This window comes from Cibotium barometz, chromosome 26 (genome assembly GCF_041138505.1).
Source record: "Cibotium barometz isolate CiBa-2024 chromosome 26, ASM4113850v1, whole genome shotgun sequence".
NCBI classification, from domain to species: Eukaryota; Viridiplantae; Streptophyta; class Polypodiopsida; order Cyatheales; family Cibotiaceae; genus Cibotium; species Cibotium barometz.
In genome coordinates this window covers 22,718,231-22,730,616 of record NC_141071.1, presented here as the reverse complement: position 1 = coordinate 22,730,616, position 12,386 = coordinate 22,718,231, and the positions used below count along the sequence as shown (strand labels likewise).

At 37.8% G+C, this 12,386-nt stretch overlaps 1 protein-coding gene across 1 annotated transcript; it reads right to left on the bottom strand.

Moving 5' to 3' along the window:
* Positions 1–767, bottom strand: LOC147623774 (aldehyde oxidase GLOX-like). The gene is made up of 2 exons (XM_086820801.1): positions 607–767; positions 1–490 (listed from the first exon to the last, which is right to left on the bottom strand). The coding sequence occupies exons 1-2, from the start codon at positions 765–767 to the stop codon at positions 1–3; spliced, it is 651 nt and encodes a 216-aa protein (XP_086676927.1).
* Between the last annotated feature and the right edge of the window lie 11,619 nt (positions 768–12,386).

The following is a 12,386-nucleotide window of genomic DNA, read 5'->3' as shown; positions in this document are numbered from 1 at the left end:
CTAGGAATGCCTTGGTTCTCCATAGTAGGTAGGGGGAGTTACATTTGGGCTCGGAGGGGCTATTGCATTGACCACATAGGAAGTCCCTCCTGGGTTTTTTTGCCCACTCATTGCTAGACGGAGAAAGCGCAGGCCTTGCAAGTAGGAATGAGTGGTGAATAGGGAACTCATTAGACTGATGACAAAGTTTGCCGATGGTATCATGGTGAGTACCACCATCACACTGAATGGCTGGCCGTACACTATATTCGTTGGAGCATTGGTTATACTAGGGCATTTTCCGTCGTTAGTTGCATGTAAATATGACGGAGAGAATGCCTCCACCCTCAGCTCTGTCGGGAAGTCGTCAGTGAATGTGTAGAACTGATGAGTGTTGCTACCGGGGCGACTAGCACTCTGTCGTCTGATAATAGATTCGCTATGGAGTGGTACACCGTCGGTATTGTCGTGCAGCTTGAGTGACGAAATGATTACCGACAGCGGCGTTTGACTGATAGAGTATCGAGGGGACAGCGTCAGAATGATGGCATGTCCCCTAGCCTTGACAACCATTCTGAGCTCTGTTGATGATGATCACATCTCTAGAGGCAATGAACACCAGATCACCCATCGCCTGCCGGAATGGCATATATTCCATCTCCCACATGGGCTATCGAAGGTGATGGGGAAATCTTGCCACACGTCTTGGAGGCATTGGGGAAAGGAGCACGGTAAAGAAAACAGTTGAGTTGCGTGCCGCCACACACCAAAACCTCCATGCTCTCCATGTCTAGTGCCTATGCACCGAAAATCTAACTTATTAGGCTTTCCATAGTCTACAAACATTACATGTACATGAAGCTTATCTGCAATCTTTTGCAATCTTAGCTAGTAAATTCCAAGGAGCTCAAAACTATCATTGTAAGTGTCTCGACCATACAAACCTAGCAATAATCTAGGTTACAAAAAATAAAGATATTATGTGCAAGCAAAAAAAAAATCAAAAATATTTTTTACTGACATAAAACACAAAAGCTACATAAAAAGCTAGTTTTCATACCGTAATACACATGTGCTCTCTAATAGTTCAATTATTAGAGATGTTGTTGCTTATCCTTCCCAAAACGGTGGGTCTACAATTGAACCATGAAAATTAAATAGATTATGGTAAACAATGATGATTATATTATAGCGAACGTCAAGAAGGATACCTTCAATATCTTGTCCATCACCATAAATAAATGTAAATTATCTCATTTCCACATCCTTGCTAAGCAATATACCTGTGATATCAAATCAAGATTTTGCTCTCTCTCTCTCTCTCTCTCTCTCTCTCTCTCTCTCTCTCTCTCTCTCGCTCTGGGACGTTCAGTATTTCAAGTAAAGCAAGAAAAATAAATAAAGCCACTGTAAATGGAAGCCAGTTAGAAGCTAAACATTTGCTTATCCAAATGTAAAAAAAAACAAACATGACCTCATCGAGCCGCTACAGCCATATTAACAATTTAAACCATCCCTTGAACAATAGATGGGTCACTCCATATTGTGCATCTGTATGGTGGCATTCCCTCAATGTCAGTCATTTAATCCATAGAATCTAAGTAGATTTATATATATCAATTCAAAATTACTGGCAAGGGTAGTGCCATTGTGAGATAAATTGAAGGAAATTTGCCATCCAACTCCTATTAAACTTCATGTCTTCACATCACAATAAAATAGTTTTCATTCTCAAAGAAACATCAATCAACTTAAAAGCATGCATACTTACAGAAAGACAACATAAGGTAGCACATGCCATATCTTTGCAAGCATTCTCCTTTCAAATGCTTGCTTGATTACAATAGATACCACATCTACCACATCTGGAAATGTAGTCTTTGCCATTTATAGGCTGCAATATCAATAGCTCACTCTCAACCTTTTGGCCATAGATTACATTTACATTCTTCTACATGCCATTTGCAATACCTCTTTGTAGACAACATTGGCTATGTAGACTTCTTTTGAACCCTCTATGCTACTTTCATGTTCCACAGTTTCCTTTACACACACTTTCACTACATCAGATGATCTAATGTGTGACATAGCAACATAAAACTATCTATGTGTGAATACTTGTGTGGCCAAAAAAAGTCCTAACACACTCAACGTTTGTCCTTGGGACTTATTTATTGACATACTAAAAGCTAGCCTCACAGGAAACTATCTCCTTCTCTTGTCAAAAGGCAATTCAAGCACAGTTGGTATGAATGTTATCCTGGGAATAAAGACCTTGTCTCCAATGTTTGTACCTGTAATAATTTCTACTTCTATCACCTTTGAGTGAAACTGCTTGCATATCAGTCTGGTACCATTACAAAGCCCCCGCCCCGAGGGTCCAAATTGCAGAGCAACATGATAGGAGCATTCATCTTTAGAAGCAAGCGGCGGTGAGGTGGATATCCACCACCTAAATTCAAACTATTCAAGTACTCGATTGGATACATTATTCTGTTATTCTCAGATGAAACAATCGTGTCTACACTGAGGTATTCTCTTTCAGGACCAGGTAATGCACTCAAGGCTAGTTCATTAATCTCATCAACCTCTAGATTTCATGGTGCAAGAATAGCATGGTCTTTGAAAGAAGCATGCATAGTTCTCCACTCTTTGAACATCTTTGTACACCCATTCAACCAAACTCAAAAGGGAGTTTCCATGGATCAACATTCGTGGTGAAATTACCACTCTACCTTGATTGTTTGGATCGTCTAAAGAGCCATCTCCAATTTGTAAAGTCCATTTGTGAAATTCAGTTTCGTACAATTAAATGCACTCTATCTGACCTACATGTTTTGGTGGGTGAGCTTTAAAACATTCACATATCTCTAAATATATGACCGGTGCATAACATTACATCAACAATATCCTCATGCGATCCCTTCGCCTCCTGAAGAAGTCACCACCAAAGAGCATAATTTTTCCACCAAACACAATATCACTTTGCATAATGTCTTTTAATGTCCTGTCCAATGCTTCATAGGCATACCGATGCATCATTGGAGCCTCATCCCAAATGATCAACCTTGAAAGCTTCAACACCTCAACTAATGGGCTATTACCTTTGATACCACATGTGCTAGAAGCATTCAGAACCAATGGGATTTTGAAACGTAAGTGTGTTGTACAACCATTTGATGGTAACAATGCAGCAATTTCGGACGATGCACATGCTAAAGCAGCTTGATCCTCTCCACGTAATCGAGATAGCAAGGCATTATAAAGATATGTTTTGCTTGATTCACCTAGTTCATCAAAGAAAAAAACACCACCATTGTTCAAAGCAACAGCTCAAGGATACTATCAAATGCTCTTAATTGACAACTATTTAGACTCCTCTCCATGGATACACACAAATCAGCCTGTTGAACTGAATCAAAAATCATCTCTTCCATGGATACACACAAATCAGCCTCTTGAACTGAATCAAAAATCATCTCTTCCATGGATACACACAAATCATCTCTTAATTGACAACTATTTAGACTCCTCTCCATGGATACACACAAATCAGCCTGTTGAACTGAATCAAAAATCATCTCTTCCATCAGCAAACCATTGTTGACAATAGCAACACTTGATCTATCAGGAATAGGCAACTCTTGATCTATCAGGAATAGGCAACTCTTCAAAATCATGTAGTTGTGCCATATTGCTCATACATGTGCAACCGAGCTCTTACATGTGCAACCGAGCTTGGTTCTTCGCTATAGAAAGACAAACACCATTATCACCCTCTCTACAAGCCATGGAAAAAATCATTTGAAAGTTGTGTAGAATTTGCTCCAAAGCTGTCCAGGGGATATAGACTCACAAAAAACTAGTATAGTGACAAATAGTTGATGTAGTTGGAATCCTGTTTTCTGTAATACAGCTTCTTGAAGACACTCCTCATCACTCTCTAGCATTCCTCTGGCTTCACATGTAGCCTTAAAGCAGAGATACAATTGTCCACTTACAGTTCGTACATCCTCAAAAGATTTACAACCTTTAGACACTGTGACTAACATGTGTAGGTAGTATTGCTCACTTGAACTCGGACTAACATTATACATACAACCAATCATATTTTCCCTTTTCCTTTTAGCCCATGATTTAAGAGCTGAATTCAAAACCCACTTGCAAGGGAAATCAACATACAGCAAGCTATTTGCATCTGCATGCAACTCATTGTCTCTAAACAATTCAATTAAGAGTAGTTCTTTGGTTTTTGTCACAACTAATTACATCATGCAAATCATCGTGGTCATTGAATATCACATTATTTTACATCGGAAGATGAATATGCATCCTTTGTATATCAGGCTTTTCATCATGCAAATCATATTAGTATAAGCGCCGGCATGGCTCAAACGTAGACAGATACTGTGCATCCAAATATTGCCTAATCTCCTCAATAACCCCATGTGTATCTTGTAAATCTATAGTAGCTCTATCATGTCCTTTATATACATACTTATACAAATACTTGACTGCTGTAATAGTATAGCATACTTCTATGTCAATATGTGCTTTGTATCTCATAGAGAGAAAATGATTATATGGAACAACCCATTGACTATCCACCCTATGATTTTTTACTTGGATGAAACTACCATCGTCTCATCGCATGTATGTTGGATACCCATTGTCATCAACAATAGTAGTCTCAGAAAACTTCCAAGGATATTGATGTTTACAGCTCCCGTTAACCATGCAAGGAGAGCGCATATTTAGTTTCCCACATGGTTCATGAATATTACAATGACTAATTATGTTGTGCAACTCAGGAAACATCACTTTATCTGGAAGTTCAACACAACCAGCATATCATAGTGAGCAATCTGAGTCGGTTTACATCCACTTTCTAATATCAATAATATTCAATAACAAACATATCCTACCACCCTTCCAAATAATGTTTTTTCACCAATAAAAATGCATCATATCCGTATGCTTCTCGTAGAAGACTCGTGCCGTTAAGTCCGGTCGATCTTGGGTAGTTTGACCCGGCAGTAAAGCATTGCTTATTTCATCCCACTTAGGATTGCAAGTAAAGGTAATAAAGAGGTCAGGCTTATCCATCTTCCTAACAATTTCCATTGAATCATGATACAATTAATGCATATATCGAGGACCCCTAGTATATGAAGATGGCAAAACTATCCTGCATCCAGCAATGCCTCCAGAGACTCTATTTACCCCATCGCTTGTATTAACCATATCTGTAAGCCCTTGGTATACTTTGGCATGCAATGCTTTTTGGTTATTACATATCCATACTAATCTTGATTCTTCCATGCTACTAATGCATCAACAATGAACTGTTGCAAAAGTCGGCCACCGTGCAGCAGAAGGCATGCATTTGTATCTTCCCTTATCTGTAATCTATATGCATAATATTGTCATTCAGTTATAGTCTTTGACTCCCAATTTAAACCTTGTCTATTCCTATCATGTAGTGGAATTCCAAGATTCCAGCCGTCCTCTCCTAGAGGAAATAGAAGAACATATAATAGAGGCATATAGGAACAATGCAAGTTAGATATTCTTTTTATAGCACCTGTTCATGACATTATTTAAATATCTCTATGACCTACATGAAAATCATCTCCTTGACCTGGTATAGAGGAGCTACCTCACTCCCTATTAGAACCAAGTATTACCTTGAGGTTGGTCGAGCTTCCATGATGACCATTCTCAAATCAACATGTGGACTTCTTTGCAGCATTTCTCTCATTGTAATAAGTGCACGGGCGTACGGATTATGTTCATACATCATTGTTTGCAACCTTTGAAGCATGATAGGATTTAAAGAAGGCATTCCATGAAGTCTATTCTCTAATTCATGCTCCATATCATACACATATAATTGGAAAAATGAAGCCGCACCTCGTATTTCATCAGGTATTACTACAGAACCAACACGATGATAGGTAGAACCATGGATTTGAAAAATAAATACTCCTCCCCCCTAGTGAACTGATTATCCAATTGAGCACCCAGTGAAATAAATGCCAATTCATTCTTTCTATATTCCTTGCTTGCATTATCATTACAGTAATAACTCAATCAATGAAGAAGGAGAATTTCCCAAAGGTAGAAAAGAGATATTCCCACTTGCACAATAGTGTTTGTCCGCATATTGTCCAAGCTTCCTTGATGCCTCACATTTCCAAATTAGTGCATGACAAAAATGGCACTTATAATCAAGGGCTCCTAAAGAGTGAAGGGTACACTCTCTAGAACATACCACCATAGTTGCTGGGTGCTTACATTTCGAGGTAATGAAAACACATACCTTATAGAGTGACACTAGGATTTAATACCTTTCACATCGCCAACAACACAACAAATAGGCTAAAGATCATCAATACAACCAATCTCATCTGTAGGTAGCTCATTCAAATCAAAAGAAATGTAGCCTTGTGACACATCAATGAACATTCGGATGTTCATTGATAAGTTCCTGAAGTACCGTAGCATTGGGGGTGGTTCTGTTACTCAAATCTAAGTGGATTTTTCCCTAGAATTCTCTATTCTCTTCCTCTTCTTCAACCCGAAGTCCAAATGTTTCGATTTCATTTTCATTAAAGTACTCCATTAAATTAGCAATAATTTATTTTTTAATGTAAGTCCTTACCGTGCGCGAACAATGACGAGACACACGTATTGTATCCAAAATTTGAAGCTGACAACTTGGCTCGAACTTTAATATATGCAGCTCCTAACCATCTTCTGCTTCCTTCAAAGAATAAAATAACAAATGCTAAGAAGACTGAAAGAACAAAATAGAAATAGAGATGTAAATAGTTTGAGAAATAGAAACTTCATAAATATCACCACAGTGAGCCGGATCTAGAAAGTTGCAATACAATTTGCTCCTTGAGCAAAAGCATCATTACTATCACAAAAATCTCTAGGCATCTACCCTAGTCTCCAATATACGGCTCATCTTTTTCATTACAGCATTGAGTCAATTAATAGATATGTTTAGACTCAAGACCTCCAAGCCTAATGTACGTACTTGCGCTTTTAGAGAATCGACTTATTCTTTACATTCCCTATTACATCCACCCACATGTTCCTTAATTTTAACATGCATATTTTCCATGAAAGACATCATGTCTAGTTGGTTAGCCTCCATGCGACCACTACCATCAAGAACGCGATGGAAATGATGAGTTAACTCATCTCTTAGGGTATCTCCCCTTTGGCTACCACTTCCATGGATCTCATCCCAAAGAGCATCTAAGTACTCCTTGCAAGCAACTTGATTTTTCTCAGTGCGCTCGCATATGTCCACAATAGTTTGTAGTCGTTTAGAGCTTGGCTTTGTAGATGGAGTAGGGTTTGATCGAGCAAGGTGTTTTGCCGCTTGAACATTCATCAACTCAGGCGGGGTACATAAAGCTACTTTGGCATTAGAAGCATCATTTGCAGCCACAAAGGCATTGGAGCCGTTGTTATCATTCTGGATCTCCATTTACTGAAATCCAAAGTGAATATCTAAAGGCTCTACAAACATCTCTTCATATCTTTGTCAACATATAACATAACCCTAACCGTACACCGGCACTATATACAGGTAGATACCTCGTCTCGATAAAAGAAGTACACAATGATAACTCTTAGCTTAGAAATACATATAACTATCTCTGTAAAGAAAGGTCTTTACTAAGAATATTTCTTTGATATTCTTAGCTTAGAGACAAACAAGCATATCATATCAATATTATAAACTACGCTTATGTGCACACCTATAACTATCAATATTATAAACTGCGCTTATGTGCACACCTATAACTATCTTTGTAAAAAAAGGTCTTTACTTTTTAAGAACATTTCTCTGCTATTCTTAGCTTAGACAGCCAAGCATATCATATCAATATTATAAACTGCACTTATATGCACACACAAAAGTATTAGACGTGGCAAAGATCGCAATTACATAAACAATATTAAAAACACCCATAACATACAAAGAGATATAGAAAGTATTTTAATGTGCATTCTCTTCTCTCTCTCTCTCTCTCTCTCTCTGTGTGTGTGTGTGTGTGCTAACCAAACATATCAACATAAAGAAAATCTCTTTTTCTATGCATCACATATTAACTCCAAACTCAAAAATAGATAGAGACAAAAGTGGAACAATAAAACTAACCTCAAGTTGAGGAGAGAATGGTATTCGAAACCACCAATTATGATGCTATCGTCCTTGTGCTTGCCTCCACACAATCACACACAAACATCAAAACAATTATAACTCTTATGGTCTCTCTATGTTTCTCACCCTATCCTAGCGATGTTTCACACCAAATACATAGAAAAAAAAGGACAGAGTAGCTATATGTAGACATCAATCAATAATATTCAAGATTATTACATTATCTTTACCAATTTCCTTAACAGAATGCACTTCAGTATTTTCTTAAAAATGAAGCGCTTTTCCTCGAAGCTACTGCATCTGCTACCCACAATGTAAAAGCCATCTACTAATCCCAATGCCTCTTTGAGTAAGATGAGCTTGAGATTTCCATCTAGCCTATAGGGATCTAAGACTATATAAATATAACGTGGATTGGGATCATCCCATCCATCAAATCCAAGAGTCTCCCTTTTTTTTTTGATATGCATATAAAAAATAATCAAACTATACATCAATAATAGTCATGAAAAGAATGAGATAGATAAACATAATATTTTATTTAAAAAAAACATACATATAAGTAAGTTTATGCATGACTACTATGTGCAAGTGTATGAATCATAATTGTAACTACTGTATGTGTGAAGAATCATGATTGTAACTACCATATGCATGCGCATGGGTGTAAACATCATAATTGTAACTACTGTATGTGTGAAGAATCATGATTGTAACTACCATATGCATGCGCATGGGTGTAAACATCATAATTGTAACTACTATGTGTGAAGAATCATGATTGTAACTACCATATGCATGCGCATGGGTGTAAACATCATAATTGTAACTACTATGTGTGTGTACATGTGTGTTTCAATTTGTACATATGGGTGCTTTCCCTTTGGTGTGTGTACATGTGTGTTTTCATAAGTACATGTAAGTCCTTATATTTTCTCCATGGATGTGTGTGTGTGTGTGTGTGTGTGTGTGTGTGTGAGAGAGAGAGAGAGAGAGAGAGAGAGAGAGAGAGAGAGAGAGAGAATGCTTCTTCATTATTTATAACATTTGTGTTCTTATCCTTTTCTTGGTGTGTGTGGGTGTGGGTGTGTGTGTGTGTGTGTGTGTGTGTGTGTGAGAGAGAGAGAGAGAGAGAGAGAGAGAGAGAGAGAGAGAGAATGCTTCTTCATTATTTACAACATTTGTGTTCTTATCCTTTTCTTGGTGTGTGTGTGTGTGTGTGTGTGAGAGAGAGAGAGAGAGAGAGAGAGAGATCACTTCATTATTTACAACATCATAATCCATCAAACATAGTATTTGTATTCTTTTCTCCATGGATGTGTGTGTGTGTGTGTGTGTGTGTGTGAGAGAGAGAGAGAGAGAGAGAGAGAGAGAGAGAGAACCTCTTCATTATTTATATGTACGTATGTATACACATATATACTCTCTTCAAACTCTTGTGGGTGTAAAGAGCATAATTGTAACTACTATGTGTGTGTACATGTGTGTTTCAATTTGTACATACGGGTGCTTTCCCTTTAGTGCGTGTATATGTGTGTTTAAATAAATACATGTAAGTCCTTATATTTTTCTTCATGGATGTGTGTGTGTGTGTGTGTGTGTGTGTGTGTGTGAGAGAGAGAGAGAGAGAGAGAGAGAGAGAGAGAACACTTTTTCATTATTTACATGTGTGTTCTTATCCTTTTCTTGGTGGGTGTTGCTGGGTGTGTGTGTGAGAGAGAGAGAGAAAGATAGAGAGACAGAGAGGCAACACTTCTTCATTATTCACAACATCATAATTCATCGAATAAGAAAGTAAAATGTGTATCACTCCCCCTAGGTGTAAGTGTAACTTGGTCACAGAAAAATGACACATGAATATTTATTTTCGAATTAACTTATGGTGAGAGATACATTTAATAACTTCTTAAAACTCTTGACGTGCTTCATCTTTATCACACTAGGGATTGCCTTTTATTTCATAAAAATCAATCAACCCTAGAGTTTCTTTAATATTCATCATCATAATATTTTCATCTAAATCTCTTGAATCTAAACGTATATTAATTGTAAAAATATCGTTCTATCCATTATCTTCAACCGACCATAGCCTAGGAAAAAAGCTATGCTCAAATTCAGTAGCCAACTCCACCCTTTCCTCAAAGGAAAGAGTACTCCTCATATGCTTTTAAAAAAATGCGTCACCTCTTCCATCTCTGTCAAACATTCATACATAATTGTATTTGAATTTGTACATTTGGGTCCTTACCCCTTTGTGTGTGGAATAAAACATTATAAAACTCTCACCTTCATTTAAAAAACTCACACACACACACACACACACACACACACATAATGAAACCAATCATTCTGTCTCTCTCTCTCTCTCTCTCTCTCTCTCTCACACACACACACACACACACACACAACCCACCTATGCTATTCAAGTATTAAAACATTTTTATTAAAATATTTTTAAATAACTCTCTCTCTCTCTCTCTCTCTCTCTCTCTCTCTCTCTCTTTCTCTATCTCTCTCTTATCACACACACACACATACATGGCACACACATTAAAAATACTTAAGACATTTTAAAAAACAAACACACACATACCGACACACTCTCTCTCTCTCTCTCTCTCTCTCTCTCTCTCTCTCACACACACACACACACACACACACACAATGTGAACAATCACTCCCTCTCTTTCTATCTCTTTATCACACACACACAACACAGCCTACTACGATGTACACACACACACACACACACACACACACACACACAAACACACACACACAGAGCACACATTAAAAATACTTAAGACATTTTAAAAAACAAACACACATATACACACACACACACTCTCTCTCTCTCTCTCTCTCTCTCACACACACACACACACACACACACACATACACCCACGGTAATGTATGTATGTACACACACACAAACTCTCTCTCTCTCTCTCTCTCTCTCTCTCTCTCACACACACACACACACACACACACGACATGCACATTAAAAATACTTAAGATATGTTAAAAACACACACATGGCCCACACACACATGGCCCACGCACACATATACACACACACCCTCTCTCTCTCTCTCTCTCTCTCACACACACACACACACGACATGCATATTAAAAATACTTAAGACATTTTAAAACACACACACACACACACACACACACACACACACACACACACACACACACAAGGCGTACATTAAAAATACTTACATTTTAAAAAACTTGAAAAACTTTAACATTAACATTAAAAAATTAAAAAACTCTCTCAAACACACACACATGGCCCACGCACACATACTTCTCTCTCTCTCTCTCTCTTTCTCTCTCTCTCTCTCTCTCACACACACACACACACACACACACACGATGCACATTAAAGATACATTTTAAAAAACTTGAAAAACTTTAACATTAAAAAATTAAAAAAATTCTCAAACAAACACACACACACACACACACACACATGCACACACACACACACACACACATGGCCCGTGCACACATACTCTCTCTCTCTCTCTCTCTCTCATGTGCGCACACACACACACACACACACACACACACACACACACACACATACACACACCCACACACACACACACACACACACACACACACATGGCCTGTACACATTTAAAAAGGGTCTCTCTTAAACATACACACACTCACACAAGCACACACATGACGGACTGTAAAAATATTAATATTAAACACACACACACACACACACACGACACTCTCTCAAACATGCGCACTATAAAAATATTGATTTCAAAACACAAACGGTGCTCTCTCAAACATGAGCACTGTAAACACACACACAAAGCGCATTGTAAAAATTAAAAAATTATTAAAAACACACACACACACACACACACACACACACACACACACCCACACCCACACACACATACACACATGATGCACTCTCAAACAAACACACATGGCAAGCATTAAAACTTAAAAATACTTTTAACATGCACACATGCACACACACGGCCTGTGCACACATTATATTAATATTAAAAAATATTAAAAAAGGCTCTCTCTAAAACACACACACATACACCAAACATTGACACACACACATGGTGCACACACACACACGACACACTCTCAATCACACACATGGCAAACATTAAAAATTTAAAAAACTTAAAAATACTTTAACATTTTAAAAAACAAACACAGACACACGGCT